Source organism: Ctenocephalides felis, unplaced genomic scaffold, assembly GCF_003426905.1.
Source record: "Ctenocephalides felis isolate EL2017-DRISC unplaced genomic scaffold, ASM342690v1 CF-g0.4_SCAFFOLD_01886, whole genome shotgun sequence".
Lineage (NCBI taxonomy): Eukaryota > Metazoa > Arthropoda > Insecta > Siphonaptera > Pulicidae > Ctenocephalides > Ctenocephalides felis.
Window position 1 is genome coordinate 94,176,565 of NW_020538040.1, and position 24,367 is coordinate 94,200,931.

General features: G+C 29.2%; 1 protein-coding gene across 1 annotated transcript; it reads left to right on the forward strand.

Annotated features, from left to right (window-relative positions):
* Positions 1 to 1,357: 1,357 nt before the first annotated feature.
* LOC113377022 (CD63 antigen) lies at positions 1,358 to 23,526 on the forward strand. Its single transcript, XM_026617182.1, has 5 exons — positions 1,358 to 1,591; positions 20,301 to 20,489; positions 22,492 to 22,665; positions 22,774 to 23,013; positions 23,123 to 23,526. Exons 1-5 carry the CDS (start codon positions 1,463 to 1,465, stop codon positions 23,294 to 23,296), a joined length of 906 nt encoding a protein of 301 aa, XP_026472967.1. The 5' UTR covers positions 1,358 to 1,462; the 3' UTR covers positions 23,297 to 23,526.
* Positions 23,527 to 24,367: the final 841 nt, after the last annotated feature.

Sequence of the window (24,367 nt, forward strand, 5' to 3'; positions counted from 1 at the left end):
AATAGAATTGTATTCCTCCAATATTGCTTGTACACCAATATTTAAATTATTTTCTAACTGCATTGTGCTCATAGTGAAAATTACAGAAAGAAAAGCTCAAAATTCTTCTGGGTAGCTTGTATGGGGGTAATCGATTATTTTAGAATATTAACAATGTCGCGGGTAAGGTGGCACTGGTGCGTTAAGTGTTAATATATTTTCATTTCTAAGGGACCGATTCTACCGCAATGCATGCCAATGTTATGGCAAGGCTATGTTACGTAGCGTTTTGAATATAAAATGGTACTAAAAACTGTCAAAACGCTATGTATTTGCTGCGGAATCAGATCATAAAATGTAACTTCACTCTTATGTTATTATGCCACATCACAAAGATGCACTTAATATAAGATTCTTTTTTGACGTTTGTGCGTACTCTAGGTTAGGTTTTATATCTAAAGCGTCTGACTGCACAGCAATAACGTAGCATTTTGACAGTTTTTGGTACCATTTTATATGAGAAGCGCTACGTAACATAGCCTTGCCATAACATACGGCAAAATCGGCTCATAAATGGCAAGTTTTCTGATTGGAGGATTAGTTTCTAACAATTTAGGGGGCGTCCATTAATCACGTGATATTTTTAGGGGGAGGGGGGGGTTTAACATAAAATCACGAAATATCACGTGGGGGAGGGAGGGGTATAGTAAGATATCACGTGTATTTATTTTTTAACTAATTTTTTTAAAAAAGTTCAAACATTTAAAAAAAATCAAAAAATTTACAGTTTTTTCACGTGACTAAAAATACACGTGATGTTTGATGGGGGAGGGGGGGTATTTTTGAATATCATCAAATATCACCAAAAGGGAGGAGGGGTCCAAAAATCCTTGAAAACTCGTTCACGTGATTAATGGACGCCCCCTTATTTTAATTTAATTGCTATAATATTTTAAACAAAGAAAATGAAATGTTCTACAAATGAGGATTCAAATACATTATTTACGAATCACCAATTAACTTAATCGTACCGAGTATGATAATGAATCAGTAAAATCAACAAATTAAAATAAGTGTAAGGTTATCAAGAATAACAAAATAATTCTAGCATTGACATGTCAATTTTCCTATTATCAAAAATACTATTGTTTCCATGTATAATAATCGATCGATGGCAAATATAACAAATATTCGTTCGTTATCAATGTTTCATTGTTTATACCTGTTCCCGTTAGCCGTGGCTCGGGCCTTAATAAATTTTATCGAACTGATAACCTAACGACGCAAAAGCCTCGAACGCTCACATCGAATTTCACAACACGACGCAAACCGGCGAACGCTTTCGGCTGACTTCGCTTCGTTGTACACAGACAGCGTTAGACATTCATTTCAATATTCGGCACTAAACCGAAGTGGTCAAATCTGTTTCTATTTTATATGTAGAAGAATCGTTTTATCAGTGGACAACTTTTAGTGAAGTGTAATGTCTTTTCGTGAAACAATAAAAAACAATTTCAACAAAATCAAGTCTGTCGAAATGCCGGCCTGTTCTGAAAATATCGGGATGCGGTGCATCAAAATAATGCTGTTGATGGTTAACATCTTGTTTCTGGTAAGTACAAATCAGTTTTGTTAAATTATTGTTGTAAATAATGACGCCATTTTTCATGAAATGGATCACCAATACAATGTTAATAATATATTAGTATATGTCATATGTCATTCTCTTAGCCAGCTGTTTCATCGTGGTTAGAATAAATAATTTATGTCATTGATTGTGTTTGATGTTGTTGATGATATTTGGATCTAATTCAATTGATACAATTTCTATTAAAATAAAAGCGAATGTTCTTTTAATAACCTATCAAAATTATTAAAACACGTTAAAATTTATATTCTGAAATCAATTACGCATATTAGATTTATATTGGTACAATTATTATTATGTCTGACGATCTTTCAGTCTGTCAGTCTGTCTGTCTGACCATTTGACCATTTGTCAGTCTGTCTGCCTGACTATGTTGTTGTCACTACACTCCAACAATTAGACCTGCAAATCTGCATAATTAACTTCCCGTAGGGCAAGTTATAGTAATCGCAAAAAAATCGAAAATGAAAATTTTTATATATCTTTATGTTTCAAAACCTACTGAACATTTTGGCATACCTTAGAAAAAATGGATGTATATGTGTGTGTGTATGTGTGTTTGTGTGCGTGTGTGTGTGTATGTGCGTGTATGTGTGTGTGCGGATACAAATTTTCGTCGACGATTTCGGGAACACGGATCAACCGATTTGAATAATTCAAAAAACATTCGAATCGTATTGATAAGGAGACGTGCTGATTAGTTTTTGGCGAAGGCAGGTCTAGCCGTTCCGTAGATATGGGGCAAAAAGTGCCAAAAACGGTAACTCAGTTTTTGAGAGAACGGGGCGTCCGATTTGAATAATTCAAAAAACATTTTACTTGTATTAACAAGATGAAAAACTGATCAAATTTTCATGAAGGCAGGTCTAGCGGTTTCGGAGATCTAGTAAAAAAAGTAAAAAAATGTCATTTGGCGGTCAATAAATGATCATTAGACATATGCACTCAAATTATCAGATATTTTATAGAGATTTTAACAATAAGTATAAATTTTGTTTACATTCCTATGGGTTCCGTACCAATGTTTACGCGTTAGACGGCGACGCGGCGCTTACGCGCTTCGATATTTCGTCTTTATGCAGTTGAACCAGTATGATTGCTTTGAAAAAAAGTTCAGAATTTCCAAAATATTTCAAAATAAATGATTTAAGATAGAATGATTTAATATGGTTCGAAATTTCATTAAAAGTTTCAAATCATTGATCAACTTTTATTGATTATTATTGATTATTTTTAGTTACTCGAATTTTGAATTGAGGTACGGGAAGTTCCAGCAATTTGCCTTAAGGCACGATGCCATAATTGCCTTAAGACCGAATTCCACTTGCAGCTAGTTATATAATTATTTTTTTGTTAACTTCCCGTAGGATAAGTTATTGTAATCGTCCAAAAATCGAATTTGAAAATTTTTAGATTTCTTCACGTTTTGTAGGTTTCTGAACATTTTGGCATACCTCATTGTCAGAAAAAAATTGATGTGTGTGTGTGTGTGTCTATGTATGTATGGATACAATTTTTTGTCCACGTTTTCGGGCAAGGATCAACCGATTTGAATGGTTCAAAAAACATTCGATTGCTATTGTTAGGGAGATGTGCTGATTAGTTTTTGGCAAAGGCAGATTTAGCCGTTTCGGAGATAGGGAGCAAAGAATGCAGAAAATAGAAATCGAGTTTTTGAGAGATCGGAGCATCGGATTTGAATGATCCAAGAAACATTCAGTTCGTAATGACGGGAAAAAGTGGTTCAATTCGTAATAACGGGGAGAAGTTGTGATTAGTTTTTGGCAAATGTGCAAAACATAGCAGCTTTTGAGAGAACTAAGCGTCCGATTTGAATGATTCCAAGAACATACTGCTTGTTCTAACAAAATAATTGCTTTTGGAAAAAAAATTTTTGTTTTAATTTTTTTTTTTCAAAAAATATTTTTTTTTGTATATCGAAAATCATTCAGATTTTATATTTAATTCTGACTATAGTTTTAATATACTTCAAACAAATAATTTCAACTTTGAATTCAGTTTATATAAGACGATGTTACAGTAATTATGATAATCTATTTGAAAATATTCAGTATTCCTCGAACATTTCGTTACGGTATGGGAAGTTCCAGCAATTTGCCTTAAGGCACGATGCCATACACACCACTAGTTTGAAACTTTGTTCACTTTGGTGAATGTTGTCTTTTTTCTTACCGAACTAATTGACTAATTAAGCAACACAATATACAACATAAAACTAAATATAATGATATTGACTATAAAAGTGTTTGGGGAATGACCGGTAGACAATGTGTGTGCGATTTGCAATTCAATATCTTTTTATCCCTTAAAATATAATTCCCACGAATAGTTCTAAATTGTTATTATAACACTTTATTTACACAAATATGAATAAATACAAACTTTAATAATAACAATGGCGCGCCTATCCAATTGATATAAATACAGTCATTGTTTATTATACAATTGTATAATAAACTATAATTGTAATGCATTGAAATTTGTTTTTAAAATATAGTGTTGGATTTCTTTTATTAACTTCCCGTTTGGTAAGTTATATTGAAAAACAGAAAACGAAAATTTTTATATATCTTTACGTTTGAAAGGTTTCTGAACATTTTGGATTATACACACATAGGAAAAAAATTATATGTAGGTGTGTATTTGCGGATACAAATTTTCGTCTACGATTTTGGGATACGGATCAACTGATCCTGAACAATCCATAAAACATTCGTTTTGTATTTATGGGGAGACGTACTGATTGGTTTTTGGCAAAGACAGATCCAGCCGTTTCGAAGATTACGAGGAAACAAGTGCAAAAAATGGAAATTTAGTTTTTGAGAGAACGGAGCGTCCGATTTGAATGATTCAGGAAACATTTTATTTTTAATGACGAAATGAAGAACAGATAATTTTTGGAAAGACAAGTCCAGGGGTTTCAGACATCCAATAAGAAAAATAAAAAAAATATGCCATTTGGCAGTCAAAAATGATTATTAGATATATGCACATCAAATTATCAGATACTTTATAGATATTTTAATAATTAATACAAATTTTGTTTACATTTCTATGGGTTCCGTACCAATGTTTACTTGATAGATTACGACGCGGCGCTTACGCGCTTTGGGGCCGTTCAAGTATTATGTAAGCACTATAGGGGGGCGGGGGGGTTATTGATTTGCTTATTTTTGTGACATTTTGGTGACAGATTTGCTTACTTTTGCTGTCAAAGGGGGAGGGGGGGTAAATAATTGTACTAAATCTGCTTACGTAATACTTGAACGATCCCTTTGATATTTTGTTTCTAAAACACCTACGCAACGCGATTGCTTTGAAAAAGAGTTCAAAATATAAAAAAATAAAAGTTTAGAATAAAGCCAATTTTTATTCAAAAATTTCAAAATTCTCAAAAATTTAATTTTTTAGTTTTCAGATAAGTTTAAAGCTTTTTTAAAAATTTTAGTTTTCGACAAGGGAAGTTCCAGCAATTTGCCTCAAGGCACGATGCCATGCATTACGAGTTTATTGTTACAACAGCAATCAGAAGTACTGAGAATTACATTGTCCTAGTATTTGCTAGTTTTAAAACTTAATCTGATATTTTTAACAATTCGTTAACCATTCTATATATAAACTATATATTCTTTATACAAGAATTTTTGCCATTATATTACTATCGCCCCAAGCCATAAAGTTGTTATAAATTCCAAGTCAAAATAATATTTCTGAGAATGTTTTATGTACTGATAACATAGCCATATGTACTTGCTTGTGTTGTGTACTTGTATATAGTAGATAAGCGATTTGTATAGGTTCGAATTCAATTCGAATATGTTTTGCTCTTCAAAGTGATGGAGCTAAGTCGAATTTTGTAGAAATTGTTTTATTTCATTGTTTATTTTGCACTTGCCGTAAAAGCACCCGTAAAAGTATTACGGGTATTTTTTACCAGAATTGTGCGAAACAAAACAGATTTAATTTATTTAAGACCATCTACCAGGTGAATTTTTGCAATAATTTTCTTCTTATTTTTTTATATAACCTCGCTACCGCCAAAGCCTGACATCAGCTTCAAGTAAAAATCGTCTTTCATGCATATAGTTACATAAACATAATAAAAATGTCAGCAAATACTTGGAGTATAGTTAATTAGTCATAATTGGATTCGACAACTACTGGGTTGCCATTCATTCAAAAATCCATATAATAAAGTCAAAACAATTTTTGAAGTGTGACAGATTGTAATTAAAAAAAATTATATAACCTTACAATAAACTTTTATTTATTGTTTGAACAGCAATCAGAACTTAAGGGTTCTGTAAACTGTTGTGCTGATTTGACTTACTACGTCGGTTTTTGCAGTTGTCTTGTATCTGTGTGATGAGTTTTATTATTACCCATTTCTGTAGTAGGGCAAATTGATGCAGCAATACCGGATCAGTACTATTTTTCAACGTTTGACATCCATCGAGGATGGTGCATTCGAACCTCGTTCTGGACAACCTTATATCGTGCAGTAGCGATGTCCAACTTGAAAATAGCTCACTTTGGGCACTGCGGCGTGGAATGGCAATGGGAAATCTCTCACAATTCTTCCCTGAACTGAGTTCGAGATTAAATGAGTTCACGGACCTGCCTTAGTACAGTACTACCCATATACAATGATACCCCGCATTACGTACTTAATTCGTTCCGGGAGAAAATGAATGAAAATAAAATGAATGAAATTCATTCTGTAGTTTGAAATATGGTCATATGAAATAAGATAAATTTTACATATTATTAAAACATTTAAAAAAATATTACTAATTTACGAAATAAGTTGTTATCAGAGTGGTACTGCTTCCTTTTTTGCACTTTTAGCTTCTGAATTTTTAAAGAAACTGCCGATAGTTGTTTATTTTATTCTTCTTTAAGACCTACCGCAAATGATAGATAAACTGGTACCAATTTCTGATCTTAGCATCAGTGATGTTTGTAAAGTAAACATTTACGATTTCTAATTTTAAAGTCCTTTATGGACTTTATGCACTAAATATCTGCTGACTGGTCTTTTCTTCCTAGGTTTTTGATAATCCACATTCAAAATTTTCTCAAGATCTTTGCGGCGTGAATGTGAATTACCCAATGAAAGGAGATTCGAGATTCACTCTTAGAATTAATTTGAAAAACATATTTTTGACTGCAAATGGAAACGGTTAAGTACGTTGTGTAAGGCAAAATTCATTGTGCGGAACGTTTGCGCCCGAAAAACAAAGTTCGTTATGCGAAGCGAACGTTACGCGGGGTACCATGCTATGCGGAATATATATATATATATATATATATATATATATATATATATACATAAATATATACACACACATGCAGATTTTTTTGAATTATATATTTATATGTATATGTATAATAACTATATTTTTATATAATTAAATATTTATTATTTATATATTGCACAATATATTATATGATTTAATTATCATTAATAATTTATTAATTATTAATACCACTAAATAAATAAAAAATGGATTGATAAAAAATATACATAAAAATAGTATCTCGGTATATGATTACTATTCAAGCTACAGCAATGTATAGAAATGCAAGTATACTAAGTTAGTCATAAATATATTAAATAATATCTCGAAGTTTTTTTTAAATTAAATAATATATAAGAATCTATTGAATAGAATATCTCAACATATGAATACTCAAAATAATTATTGAACTACTGCACTATTGTGTATCATCCTTAATTAAAACGATATTTGAAATTTCGCGGCATCATAATTATATATTATATTATATAATATCGTTTTAATTAAGAATGATACACAATAGTGCAGTAGTTCAATAATTATTATGAGTATTCATATGTTGAGATATTCTATTCAATAGATTCTTATATATTATTTAATTTAAAAAAAACTTCGAGATATTATTTAATATATTTATGACTAACTTAGTATACTTGCATTTCTATACATTGCTGTAGCTTGAATAGTAATCATATACCGAGATACTATTATTATGTATATTTTTTATCAATCCATTTTTTATTTATTTAGTGGTATTAATAATTAATAAATTATTAATGATAATTAAATCATATAATATATTGTGCAATATATAAATAATAAATATTTAATTATATAAAAATATAGTTATTATACATATACATATGAATATATAATTATTTAAAATATAAATGTATATATCTTGTGTTTTATTAAAAATGTTTTAATTTATCAAGACGCGCGGCGAGCAGTGCTGTTGCTAGTCGTTGCGAATGAGAGACGACTTACACGGGTGCTATATGAGGGCGAGCGTGTATCTGCTCAGGTTTTTTCTACTTTTGAATGTGTTCTACCACATGAAATAAAACAAAATTTTGCACACTAAAAGAAAATTTAATAGCCTTTCTAATGATGCTAATTAAAAATCAGTCCAAACAACCGCACTACCCGAAAATTCAAAACAAAAAATTATTTTCACTTTTTCTCGCACTAACAAATAATTTTTCCACATTATTTGTTATGAACAACATAGACAAGATTAGTATAAATAGAATGACGTTAACAGTTTTTTGATATCTCTCATATTTCCGGCAAAAAGTGAGTTTGAAAAAAGGGGCCACTTTCACATGTTTTCACTGATATCTCGGCCAAATGATGAGCTACGGATTTGAAATTTAGTATATCGGATTTTCTCGAAAATACCTATAAAATGGCATCAAAATTATTTAAATACCAGGGTGGGGCCAATTCTATATGGAAACACGCCCATACCCTTTAATTCAAAATGTGTAATAATTAAATTATCATAATTTTTGCTAGTACATAATGATACGATTGCCGCAACTTAACGCATTTATTCTGACAGTGATATGAATTTTATAAAAACAATTTTGACTGGCATAATAAAATTATCTATTTTATATATTTTAGGAACCCTTTACCGAACTTGGGCATATTGAAGTGTGCGAAAAGCCAATAAAAAGATCAAAAGAAAAGGATATTAAATCGAAGTTATTTATATTGAAGTCAAAAACCAGTTGATTATTTATTATTCATATTCATCGCACTTGAAATATAAACTGCATTCATATTTGGAACATAACGATCTGTATATATTATATGAAAGATAGCAACGCTTGTTCCAACTGGTTCTTTTCTCTTCTCGGAATAGCGAAATTCATTCTGAAATTTTGCACGTTTAGCAATTCCTGGAAATAACTTGTATAAAATATACCGTTCGGTTATTTATAGAATTTGTTTATCGGCCATGGGATTTCATTCGGGAAACAACGCCATTAATTTATATAGACAAAATAAATATAAGTAAAGCATATAATTAAAATGTTGGAACCTGTACACATTAAATTGTTCGTGCTTTTTCATAATTCATAATTCAAACACAATTGAAAAGAGTTAGAAAATTAATGAGCATCCGGCAATAGCTATTAACAAAAGCAGATACGAAATAAATTTTACATGTACTTGGAATTATTGTTCATTTGCAGTTAATTTCTTTTATATTAATTGATTTTTTTACTGGTAGTAAATACTGAAGAAATATGATATTAATATGTTAATATGTTGTATAGTGAAATACTATAATAAGTTAATGTGTATTAACTAATAATTAATTATATATTAATTAATTATGTAATTAGTATATAATTAATTAATTAAAATCATTGAAAAAAATAATGGCTAAATGCTATAGCCAAAATCCTAAAAATTCACTTGAATGATTATTATAACATTCAGTTAAAAAATGCTAAAATATAAATAATTATATTTTGGAGCTAAAAGTAAGTATGAGATATATATATGAAAAACGAAAAAGCTTTTTATAAAATATTAATAAGCAAGTCTGGTATTGAAAACAAATCCATACCAATAACTGAGAATTCCCAAAATAGTTATAAGGTTCACATTGAAGACTCGAAATAAAACTTTTGAATTTTTATTTGAAGAACTTCAAGTCAATACTGTCACAAAGAGACTAATTTAGTGTTCGGTAATCGACTTAGTGATACCGCAGAGATCGCGTTCATAAATAAAAGTAAAATTTATTTTAATATCTTGGTACCACCTTTGATCTTTATGCAGTAATATGGTCGAGCGTATTATATTTTAGATACAATTTAATTCCATACCATCACTTCAAAATGTTTAATCTATAAATTTATTGCAAAAACAAAACATTTCAATTGCAATGCAATTTACAAAAAAAAAAAAAAATCATAAAAACGAAAATTAAAAAAAATCTATTATCTAATACTTGCTTAAGTGCCATCCATTACTAGTATTAACTTCCCGTAGGATAAGTTATTGTAATGGCCCGAAAATCAAAATGTATGTATGTATGGATACAATTTTTCGGTCATGTTTTCGGGCACACGGATCAACCGATTTGAATGGTTCAAAAAACATTCGATTCCTATTGATAGGGAGATGAGCTGATTAGTTTTTGGCAAAGGCAGGTCCAGCAGTTACGGAGATAAAGATCAAAGAGTGCAGAAAATAGAAATCGAGTTTTTGAGAGAACGGAGCATCCGATTTGAATGATCTAAAAAACATTCAATTAGTGATGATTGAGAGAAGTGTTTATTAGTTTTTGGCAAAGGCAGGCCCAGCCATTTCGAAGATACGGAGCTAAATGTGTAAAAAATGGCAGTTTTTGAGAGAACTAAGCGTCCGATTTAAATGATATAAAGAACTTTCTGCTTGTCTTAACAAAATAATTGATTGACGATGCCATACACGCCACTAGTTTACTTTTTACTTGAACATAAAAAAAAATCAAAAATTTCAAAAAAATACAATTTTTTCTAGGTACTAAAAATACACGTAACGTTGTTTGAGGGAAGAGGGTTTTAATTTTAAGTGTCGCCAAGAGTAAAGAAGGGGTCAAAAAATCCTTGAAAATCTATCCGTAATATAGAGGAACGAATTGTGCAATGTGATACACAACATTTATATTAGTAAATAATTCAAATCGCATCGGAATTTATTTATGGAAACATAATTTCAAAATGATTAACGTTATAATCAATAATCTCCAATGTACGGTGCAGCACTGGTTCAATTGATTGACAGATACATAATTCTTTTAAGACGAGCAAATGGATGACGTCATGATGGCGACGGCGTTAAAAAAACGACAGTTTTTTTTCCCGAAATTCAACATACTCAGACGCAAAAACAATTATAATACTAAGAACAATGAAAAAAATCTGCATGTGTGTGTATATATTTATGTATATATATATATATATATATATATATATATATATACATAAATATATACACACACATGCAGATTTTTTTCATTGTTCTTAGTATTATAATTGTTTTTGCGTCTGAGTATGTTGAATTTCGGGAAAAAAAACTGTCGTTTTTTTAACGCCGTCGCCATCATGACGTCATCCATTTGCTCGTCTTAAAAGAATTATGTATCTGTCAATCAATTGAACCAGTGCTGCACCGTACATTGGAGATTATTGATTATAACGTTAATCATTTTGAAATTATGTTTCCATAAATAAATTCCGATGCGATTTGAATTATTTACTAATATAAATGTTGTGTATCACATTGCACAATTCGTTCCTCTATATTACGGATAGATTTTCAAGGATTTTTTGACCCCTTCTTTACTCTTGGCGACACTTAAAATTAAAACCCTCTTCCCTCAAACAACGTTACGTGTATTTTTAGTACCTAGAAAAAATTGTATTTTTTTGAAATTTTTGATTTTTTTTTATGTTCAAGTAAAAAGTAAACTAGTGGCGTGTATGGCATCGTCAATCAATTATTTTGTTAAGACAAGCAGAAAGTTCTTTATATCATTTAAATCGGACGCTTAGTTCTCTCAAAAACTGCCATTTTTTACACATTTAGCTCCGTATCTTCGAAATGGCTGGGCCTGCCTTTGCCAAAAACTAATAAACACTTCTCTCAATCATCACTAATTGAATGTTTTTTAGATCATTCAAATCGGATGCTCCGTTCTCTCAAAAACTCGATTTCTATTTTCTGCACTCTTTGATCTTTATCTCCGTAACTGCTGGACCTGCCTTTGCCAAAAACTAATCAGCTCATCTCCCTATCAATAGGAATCGAATGTTTTTTGAACCATTCAAATCGGTTGATCCGTGTGCCCGAAAACATGACCGAAAAATTGTATCCATACATACATACATTTTGATTTTCGGGCCATTACAATAACTTATCCTACGGGAAGTTAATACTAGTAATGGATGGCACTTAAGCAAGTATTAGATAATAGATTTTTTTTAATTTTCGTTTTTATGATTTTTTTTTTTTTTTTGTAAATTGCATTGCAATTGAAATGTTTTGTTTTTGCAATAAATTTATAGATTAAACATTTTGAAGTGATGGTATGGAATTAAATTGTATCTAAAATATAATACGCTCGACCATATTACTGCATAAAGATCAAAGGTGGTACCAAGATATTAAAATAAATTTTACTTTTATTTATGAACGCGATCTCTGCGGTATCACTAAATCGATTACCGAACACTAAATTAGTCTCTTTGTGACAGTATTGACTTGAAGTTCTTCAAATAAAAATTCAAAAGTTTTATTTCGAGTCTTCAATGTGAACCTTATAACTATTTTGGGAATTCTCAGTTATTGGTATGGATTTGTTTTCAATACCAGACTTGCTTATTAATATTTTATAAAAAGCTTTTTCGTTTTTCATATATATATCTCATACTTACTTTTAGCTCCAAAATATAATTATTTATATTTTAGCATTTTTTAACTGAATGTTATAATAATCATTCAAGTGAATTTTTAGGATTTTGGCTATAGCATTTAGCCATTATTTTTTTCAATGATTTTAATTAATTAATTATATACTAATTACATAATTAATTAATATATAATTAATTATTAGTTAATACACATTAACTTATTATAGTATTTCACTATACAACATATTAACATATTAATATCATATTTCTTCAGTATTTACTACCAGTAAAAAAATCAATTAATATAAAAGAAATTAACTGCAAATGAACAATAATTCCAAGTACATGTAAAATTTATTTCGTATCTGCTTTTGTTAATAGCTATTGCCGGATGCTCATTAATTTTCTAACTCTTTTCAATTGTGTTTGAATTATGAATTATGAAAAAGCACGAACAATTTAATGTGTACAGGTTCCAACATTTTAATTATATGCTTTACTTATATTTATTTTGTCTATATAAATTAATGGCGTTGTTTCCCGAATGAAATCCCATGGCCGATAAACAAATTCTATAAATAACCGAACGGTATATTTTATACAAGTTATTTCCAGGAATTGCTAAACGTGCAAAATTTCAGAATGAATTTCGCTATTCCGAGAAGAGAAAAGAACCAGTTGGAACAAGCGTTGCTATCTTTCATATAATATATACAGATCGTTATGTTCCAAATATGAATGCAGTTTATATTTCAAGTGCGATGAATATGAATAATAAATAATCAACTGGTTTTTGACTTCAATATAAATAACTTCGATTTAATATCCTTTTCTTTTGATCTTTTTATTGGCTTTTCGCACACTTCAATATGCCCAAGTTCGGTAAAGGGTTCCTAAAATATATAAAATAGATAATTTTATTATGCCAGTCAAAATTGTTTTTATAAAATTCATATCACTGTCAGAATAAATGCGTTAAGTTGCGGCAATCGTATCATTATGTACTAGCAAAAATTATGATAATTTAATTATTACACATTTTGAATTAAAGGGTATGGGCGTGTTTCCATATAGAATTGGCCCCACCCTGGTATTTAAATAATTTTGATGCCATTTTATAGGTATTTTCGAGAAAATCCGATATACTAAATTTCAAATCCGTAGCTCATCATTTGGCCGAGATATCAGTGAAAACATGTGAAAGTGGCCCCTTTTTTCAAACTCACTTTTTGCCGGAAATATGAGAGATATCAAAAAACTGTTAACGTCATTCTATTTATACTAATCTTGTCTATGTTGTTCATAACAAATAATGTGGAAAAATTATTTGTTAGTGCGAGAAAAAGTGAAAATAATTTTTTGTTTTGAATTTTCGGGTAGTGCGGTTGTTTGGACTGATTTTTAATTAGCATCATTAGAAAGGCTATTAAATTTTCTTTTAGTGTGCAAAATTTTGTTTTATTTCATGTGGTAGAACACATTCAAAAGTAGAAAAAACCTGAGCAGATACACGCTCGCCCTCATATAGCACCCGTGTAAGTCGTCTCTCATTCGCAACGACTAGCAACAGCACTGCTCGCCGCGCGTCTTGATAAATTAAAACATTTTTAATAAAACACAAGATATATACATTTATATTTTAAATAATTATATATTCATATGTATATGTATAATAACTATATTTTTATATAATTAAATATTTATTATTTATATATTGCACAATATATTATATGATTTAATTATCATTAATAATTTATTAATTATTAATACCACTAAATAAATAAAAAATGGATTGATAAAAAATATACATAATAATAGTATCTCGGTATATGATTACTATTCAAGCTACAGCAATGTATAGAAATGCAAGTATACTAAGTTAGTCATAAATATATTAAATAATATCTCGAAGTTTTTTTTAAATTAAATAATATATAAGAATCTATTGAATAGAATATCTCAACATATGAATACTCATAATAATTATTGAACTACTGCACTATTGTGTATCATTCTTAATTAAAACGATATTATATAATATAATATATAATTATGATGCCGCGAAATTTCAAATATCGTTTTAATTAAGGATGATACACAATAGTGCAGTAGTTCAATAATTATTTTGAGTATTCATATGTTGAGATATTCTATTCAATAGATTCTTATATATTATTTAATTTAAAAAAAACTTCGAGATATTATTTAATATATTTATGACTAACTTAGTATACTTGCATTTCTATACATTGCTGTAGCTTGAATAGTAATCATATACCGAGATACTATTTTTATGTATATTTTTTATCAATCCATTTTTTATTTATTTAGTGGTATTAATAATTAATAAATTATTAATGATAATTAAATCATATAATATATTGTGCAATATATAAATAATAAATATTTAATTATATAAAAATATAGTTATTATACATATACATATAAATATATAATTATTTAAAATATAAATGTATATATCTTGTGTTTTATTAAAAATGTTTTAATTTATCAAGACGCGCGGCGAGCAGTGCTGTTGCTAGTCGTTGCGAATGAGAGACGACTTACACGGGTGCTATATGAGGGCGAGCGTGTATCTGCTCAGGTTTTTTCTACTTTTGAATGTGTTCTACCACATGAAATAAAACAAAATTTTGCACACTAAAAGAAAATTCAATAGCCTTTCTAATGATGCTAATTAAAAATCAGTCCAAACAACCGCACTACCCGAAAATTCAAAACAAAAAATTATTTTCACTTTTTCTCGCACTAACAAATAATTTTTCCACATTATTTGTTATGAACAACATAGACAAGATCAGTATAAATAGAATGACGTTAACAGTTTTTTGATATCTCTCATATTTCCGACAAAAAGTGAGTTTGAAAAAAGGGGCCACTTTCACATGTTTTCACTGATATCTCGGCCAAATGATGAGCTACGGATTTGAAATTTGGTATATCGGATTTTCTCGAAAATACCTATAAAATGGCATCCAAATTATTTAAATACCACGGTGGGGCCAATTCTGTATGGAAACACGCCCATACCCTTTTTAATGAATATTTTAGATTTATATACGTATCTTTAGGCATTTGCATGCTTGTATATTAAAATAAAAATGTTCATAATTTAGTAGAAGTATATCCATGGAGTATTTGAATAAAATGTATTAAAAACAAAAATACCGGAAGTTACACGTTTTGAACATTTTCGGCTGTGATTTAATTTTATGCGGTTGGCACATTTGTCAAATTGTCACAATAATTATTATTTATAACATTTTATGAACGTTAACGCTTAGATATCGATGTAATGCATAGATATGGCGGAGTTATCAATGATTTATTGATAATGAATTTTATTCATTACTTATATATTTTTTGCTTTTTGATATCACCAAAAATTTTGTGTTTATTACTTTTTTTGTTATGATTTTCTTATGCGAAAACTAAACGTTATCTTAAGGACAATGATAGTTTAAATATTCCTTTTATAATCTCTTATTATTATAATAATCGTTATAACGGTTTGTTTGCTAAGATAAGAAGCATTTTAGTTATGTTTTGGATTCAAGATGCGTCTAAGTACAAAACTAGACTTGAATATCATTCGAACCAACTTGGCAAAGATTTGCTTTCAATCAAGTACAGGAATACCCCGTTTAACGCGGGGGATACGTTCCATCAAAGTAGAGCGCAATGCGAAACAGCGCTAAACGAGGAGGCTATCTTTACATGGAAATATTGGAGTTAGGGGAAGACGGCTAGGAAATTGGTTCGGTATTAAATTTAAAGAGTATGTTATTTTTACTAAAAATAAAACCAAACATTTATTTTTTAAAGCATAAATTAATACCACATTATTATTACTTGCAAAAATAAAAATAAAATATAAATAACAAAACGAATATTCTTGAAAAAACAAATAACATTCTAAGTCAGTCATATTTAGTTAGCCTTCTGCGTTTTCAGTGTTTAGCCGTTTTGTGACAAGATCATCTAATGTTTTTGCACTTTTTCTTTTGCGTTGTTCTCTTAAAAGTTCATCATAAACGGATAGAGCATCTCTAATAGTTATGGTAGACAAACTCCTTTTTACAAACACCATCGAAAGTTCTTTTTGCTTTTCCGCTGAATCACTGCTGTCAACATTTTTGTTTTCTTCTTGTTTAGTTTATTCCTTTAGCTCACCATTAGAAAGTCTACGCGGCTTCTTGAATTTTTTCTTGACATCTTCCTCATTTATACCTTCAAAACCAGGGTTGAAATAAAAGAGCGCTAAACGATACGGCGTTAAACGGGGTATTACTGTTTACCCAGAAGACTCGAAAGGTCAAATGCTTTAGATTTATCAGATTGTAGTACATGTCATGTAGACTTATTATTACTTTTCTCTATCTTTATTAACATCCCGTAGGACAAGATATAGTAATCGCAAAAAATCGAAAATGAAAATTTTTAAATATCAAAAAAGCAAATTTTTGTCAAAAATGTATAGTTTCTCAAAAATATAATTTTTTCAGAGTAAATTTTTTTCAAAAAAAAAAGTTACTTTTTTGGTTACTTTTTTGGTACGTGAAGTTCCAGCAATTTGCCTTAAGGGGTTAGGGGTACTTAGAATTTTTGAAAAATCGACTTTTATTTTTTTGCATTTTCATTAAGTGTAATATCTTGAAAATGTTGTGAAAATTTCAAGTTGATCCGATGATTACTTTTTGAGTTATTGGACTCTTACCAGCGCGTTGACGCAAGTGGAGAGCTCGATACTCAAGATTATTCTCCCTCGCCTCCTAATGTTTTTAAAGCTTTTAAACCGATTTACGACGATCTCAGCAATGATAATTTACTTTCAAGATGTGTAGATCAAGATTGAATCCATAATCAGAAAAAATTAAAAGCTTCAACCAACTAGTGTAAAAAATATACCTAAAAACCGTGATAACTAGTTCTACTATCGTACAAATTGCTAATTGCATATACATAATCATTATTATTGATTATGGATACCCTAGGACCTAATTGTGGGTATAATTCCCATCGGTATGCTGAAAAATTAGATGCTGCACGTGTGAAAGTGGCAGATCAGCGCGCCAAAGAGAACACTCGGGAGGGCAGAATGCTTCGTAGAGAACAGCAAATATAATCGGAAACTTGCACAATGACTGATGAACTATTATATGGCCCAGAAATAAATGACTCGGTTTAAGTAATTCAATAATTCGAATTTCTGTACGTAAATCCAATGTGAAACTTTAAACGCGTTTTTCTCAAAACTATAATTTTTGAACCGGTGACCACTGTAACTCAAAAACCGCTTAGTAAATCTTAATGAAATTTATACAGCTTTTAGAATACATAATAAACTCGGGCCTGATCGAAGGATTTTTATTTTTTCAAAAATTTCAATTTTTTAATTAACTGTTGATTTTTTACCCAAAAATCTATAAAGTTTTTTTCTGATGCTGTCATTTTGCTATTTTTTGCAAGAAAAAGAAAACCTTCGATCAGGCCCAGGATTATCTATTTATAAAACTATTTTTTTATTTGATTGATTTTAGATAAATCTCTAAGGAGTTATGATGGTCACCGCCAGAACCGTTTTTTGAAACAGGGTCAACAAAAACAGCTATAACTTTGGGAATATTTATTATTTTTTTCTAAAATTTTTGTTACTTCAATGCCGTATTAATATTTTTGTAAAAAGGCATCGTTTGATAATGAAAAAAAAAACTGAAAATTCTCATTTTTTTGTGCCTCCAAGTACCCCTAATCCCCTAAGGCACGATGCCATGCGCCCCACTAGTCTAATCTATTTTTAACCATGACTATCGCTGGGTATAATTTTAAAATCTTATATCTGCACATTTGTCATCAAAATTACTAAATGCCTTACCAGGCAGATTGTAATTACATGGAAATAATAATGATAATAAAAAAAATGTTTTGCATTTACTTTTATGTTATGTTATGATTTATTACTATCCCTTAGTCAGCGGGGATCCTGATCCTGATTAAATGCGCCAATCTTGATGAAAGTCAACACACCTTAGTACATTGTTTTAAAGGAGTGCCTCTCAATTTCGACCGATTTTAAATGTTTCACAACAATGGTTCATGCTAAATTCACAGTTCAACAAAAGGTTTTAATTCTTGAAAATTAGAGGCAATTGTGATAATGTTTTTGATTGCGGTTCTAGAAATGTTATTCACGGTTACAGTTCCAAAGTTTAAACGAACAAAATTAATAAAAATTAACCACAATAACCGAAAAATTGTCGTAATTTCTCTAGGTTGCACTTAAAAGCTCATAGGTAATTTCCAAACAACGTGATATTTTTTTCAGGCAGTTAAGGTCAATATTATCACCCAGGTCTGGGACACTGTATACTATTTTTCTAGCGTTTTTTTTTCTTCATTTTTTGATCGTTTTTACTGCCTAAAATCAATTGAAGACACACAACTTTCTATATTAGGTTTCAAAACATAAGTTTGTGGACGCAAACAATGTAATAAAATCTTCTCTTAGAAAAGAGTAATTTGAACGACCTAATGTCTTCACATTTATTAACTTCCCCAAGGAGAAGTTTGTTTTCATCAAAAAATCCGATTCGCTAATTTTATGTTTTCTCGACGTTTCAAGGCATTCTGAATCGAATGAGACCAAATTTGGAAAAAGTATGTGTGTATGTGTGTTCGTGTGCATCAACATTTTTTTTGCCGTAAATCGCCGTTTTCTCAGAATTGGCTGGATCGATTTCAAAAATTTAAAAGCCATTTGATGTATCTCGATGACGACTATCGTTTGTCAGTTTTGTGCGACGATCGGCCGAGACGTTTCTTTATAAATAGCAGAAAAGTGAAAAATTTTTCGTTCACTTTTTAGCTCGCAATTTTGAATCGATTGTGAAAATTCAAAAACCGTTCGAAAGATATTGGTTGGGAATCGTGCTGATTAGTTTTTGGTAGAGATCGCCCGGGCCGTTTTTTTGTAATAAAGTGTTAAAAAAAAAAATTTCGACGATTTTTATTATTATTTTTTTGACGGTAGATACCAAAGTCTTCTAGATCATACTAAAATATTACGACTCTACGACAATTGGTTTAACTTTAAAAATTCGTCAAAGTTTGCAAATATTGGTATCGTTTTTTGGCATTTGTCAAAATTAGACCTTTGAAAAACGCCTGAACCGATTTCAGAAATTTAAAAGCCAATTTGATGTATCTCGATGAGGACTATCGTTTGTCAGTTTTGTGCGACGATCTGCCAAGCCGCTTCTTTATAATTTAAAAAAAGTGTTAAACTTTTCGTCCACATTTAAGCTCATATTACGGAATCGATTTTAAAAAATCAAAAACTGTTCGAAAGATATTAGTTGGGAATGATGCTGATTAGTTATAGGTAAAAATCTACTGAGCCGTTTTCTTGTAATTAACTGTTGAAAAAAAAAAATTAAGCCGATTTTTATGGAACTTTTTTTAACGATATATCATGGACTTATAGAACTTACTGTAATATTACGGCCTTACGACAAGTAGTTTAATTTTAAAAATTCATCATAGTTTGAGAAAATGAGTAGTTTTTCTGACGTTAGCTAAAATTAAAATTAGATTTACTTGGCATAACGATAGAGTACTTGGTCTTAATGAACATACTAAATTATTAAAGTCCTACGGAAACTGGTTCAATTATAAACATTATTGATTTTTGAATATTAGCTTTTAGAAAATACTACGTGTTTAATATGTTTGTTCGTTTTCAATTATGTGTAATAAATCCACTCGGAATACTTTTAATCACTCATAAATTAATTTATTTTTTATTGATTAAGTCGATTATTTACACATATCGGGAAGTTCATGTAACTTGCCTCAAGGCTAAATACCAATATTAACTAGTTTACTCTAATTGTTAATACTAATTACTATCAACAGGTCCTCGGTGTCGCTCTGATATCGGTAGGAACCACGATCCATGCCGTGTTCAACGATGTCCAGATTCTGCTGGGAGCGCAATGGTGTTCGCCCGCGTTGGCTCTCACCATTCTCGGAGTATTCGTGCTCGCCGTGACTGCTTTTGGTTGTGTTGGGGCATTCAAGAATAGCACCTGCATGATAAATACTGTAAGTGAAATATTATAATTACTCGTTAGTTTATATGATTGGTCAAATTGAAGTTGATATATTATATTAAATATTAAATGTTTGATATTTCTCATATTTATGGGTATCGAATTTTAATTATTGAATTCAATATACTTGTTTCCAGTTTTGGTATGGCAACGTTTTTGAACAATGCGGTCGCCAAAATGTTTGTAGAATTAATTGAAAGCTTTAAATAAATGTATAATCAAAAATCATCATAATGTAAAGTAGAATATAAGCTTGGTTATATTATTTTTATAAAGTGCTTTATTATTAATATATATTAATATAATAATAATTAATTTATGGAACGTTTATCGATTATGGTGATGTATTTTTATTTTTATCTGGAACAAAACCTATTTTATTCTTTGATAATTTGTAAAGGAAGAGGCAGCGAGAATAACACTTCTTTGTATTTAGTATAGTTCTAAGTAATAAGAAATATTTTTGTAATTTATGTATTGATTTGTTGGCAATTTTTGGACTTGTTTAATTTTCATAAATAAGATTTATTAATTTTTTGGTTTTTATTTTATATAAATAAAATTATTAACTTTATTTATATTTTCATCGATTTAGGGATTTCAAGGATATTTGGATAAAACTTAATCGAGTTTCTTTTGAATTTTAGGGTGGGAAAATGGAGCATCTGTTTTCTCAAACCTTTCTTTCTTAAAGAGCGTTTTGATGAAATTTTCATTATAATTTATTTGTGTGTTTGAAAATATTTTATACTCATTTTTATTTAGCATTTTCATTGTGATATTTAATAGTGTTTTTAATCAAACGTCAGTTATATTTTGTTCAATTTATTTAGGTAATTTCTTAAAGTTCTAGATCTAGATTTATAATTTATATAATGGAATGCTCCGATGAATACTTAATCAAGCTTATTCACTGTTTTTCAATCAATACATCGGCCATTATCACATATATACTGGACGCAGTTTAGATTTGGAAAATTGGAGCAACTATTTCATTTATATTGGCAAAATCAATAGAATGACTGAAATTACACTGAATTTTTTAGAAAACCTATTTAAATACTAAACGGATCACTTTTTTCATTCTACATGCATTGTACATATATTTTGTTGAGAGCTCATTTCATTGTTGACTATAGGTGACATAGGGTAGAGTATTTTCAGTTATTCGCCGATATTTAAAAAACAAGTAAAGTTACGAATTGTTTAACAATAATATTTAAAGGTAGAGAGGAAAATATGCATGACCAGCCATCACCTTGATCCTTGCATCGTCGCTATCGGGAGAAAAATGGCAATATTTGAAAATCCATAACAAAAGCATTTTCTTTTCGGTACCTTAATATGGTTTTTAAGTATATGTATAAGTATAATTGTTTTATAAAATGAATAGTTAATTTTAAGTTAAATTCATCAGTTTTTTATATGACCTTTGAAAAAGCTTACACGACGTAAAAAGAGCTAACTGAACTTTTACTCTGGCAAAGGTGTAAAAAATAAAAAATAATAAACAAAAATTAAATTAAGTTATAAAAGCAATTTTACAAGAGTTCAATTAAATGAATTGTTAATCTCCATTTATAAACAGTTATTTCTATAAAAAATCTACCCATGAAATTTATATTTTGCATCATTTGAAAAATGCAGCTATTATTTCGAAATGTATTTAATTTGACTATATTAAAACATTTATTTCTTATACTTAATATTTTTGAAATTTCATATGTCTTCAAATTTATTACCTTTATAGTTTATAGTTTTATAGATATCTAAATATTTGCGAAAAGGGTTGTGATGAGTCTTAACTTTAAAATCTATGATTTATTTAAGTTATTCTGGTGGTTCTGAATTTATTTTAGGTCAGATTAAATTAGGAATTTTAGATTATTAAACAGTGAACCTTCAACAAATGTTGATATCAGCTTTTATATATAGTTTATATTTTCAATATAAAAGTACTTTTTAAATTACAATATGTTTTGAATATTATATAGTTTGGATTTCTACTTCTGATTTTATTCTTGCTGGAAGTGATCGTTGCAGTTTCTAGTTTTGCAATGAGCGGATCAATTCATGGAGTCATTTTAAGACAAGTCAAGTCAGCTTTCTACAAATATGAAGATGGTACCATAGAACAACGCGAACGTGTCGATTTTTTGCAACAGGAGGTAAATTTATTGGCTTAATCAATATTTACGTTTAATTTAATTAAATATCACACTTATATAATTAAACGCATTGTTTAAATGTTTGAATTGAATTATTTTGTTTTCAAGTTGGGCTGCTGCGGTATCAATTCATATAAGGACTGGAAAGATTTGTCAAAAAATCACACATTGCCAGACTCATGCTGCAGTTACTATGATGATTATTACAATGGTTATAATAACAATAATGAGAACAAAGAACCACGATGTGTTCCATACCACATGGGATGTGCTCGAAAACTTTATTACGTTATCAATACTTGCGCTATCGTCTTGGCCTCTGGAACAATAGCTATTTGTATTTTCCAAGTACGAATTTTATGTTGAATTTAACAATTTTAATATCTTACAGATTACTCAGGCATGTAAAAATATTTAATGACGAGAACCCGAACTTGAATACTTTACCTATTTTCAGATGCTTGGCATAACATTTGCCTTCCAACTGGCTAAATCTATCCGCCAGGCCAAAACGCGAGAAGATATGGAGCGATGGCAAATTCTTCACCAAGAGCATGAGCCGCTGCCGCAAACTCCTTTCGACCAGGAACGAATCGAGTCTAGAGACAACGAAAATAAAACTGATCAATAAATCTTGTGGTTATATTTGATCATTTTTGTTTTTCGTGTGTGTTTAGAGTACCCAACTGTTGTTTGAAGTTATTTGATTATTACATGCTTGTAAGATTTTTTAGATAAGTGATAAAGTAATTTAGTTTATTTTTATTGGAAGTTAGTTACTGAAATACATTTTGTTATAAAGTATTCAACCACACACAAAGAAGCAACAATGATTTTTATAACTGCTGTAGTTTTTAAATATACAGTTTTTATTATGTGATAATATTAAATTTCATGTAAACCCATATATTTAACCAATTTACTAATAGTATGTCAATTTATATTCAAAAGTGTAATGATTTTTGATATATTAAAATGATTAAATGTTTATTATAAAAATATGGTAAAATAAGAGTTTATTACGACAATTCTGCAATCGTTATATATTTATATATATTAATATATATGTTAATGTATATATATTAATATATATATATATATATAGATATATATATATATATATATATATATATATATATATATATAGTTATGGCATTGTGGTAGTCAATAACTAAACTTTAAAATTGTAATATTCACGTTATTAGAAACACAAAGATTAAATGAAACTGTGAAAATTACTATGTAGGTATAATTAGTTTAATATTTTAATATATACACTTAATGTTATATTCGAATTTATCACAAGTCTATTTAACCAAATTCTATTAATAATGTCAATATATATCTATATATTTTATAAATTTATATTGCCGCTTGCTGTGAAAATTTAGAAATTAAACATATATACTATTTATACTGTTTTATTCATGAAATAATATTAAACTTTGAAAATGTGGCAACGAGATATTTCATAAATCATGGTGAATTAGTATAACATGATTTTGTTTTTTTTTAATATACAATTATATAAAGTAGAAAAAGTTGTCAATTTTACGATAATATGTAATTCAAGACTATAACTTTTTTATTTATGACAAGCAGAGCCTAACAGTTTTTATCAAACTACTCCATAACTTAACTTTTTTAGATGGCAGGTCAACAGTTGTTTTATCATATATGTTATCTATATCTTTATCTTTAT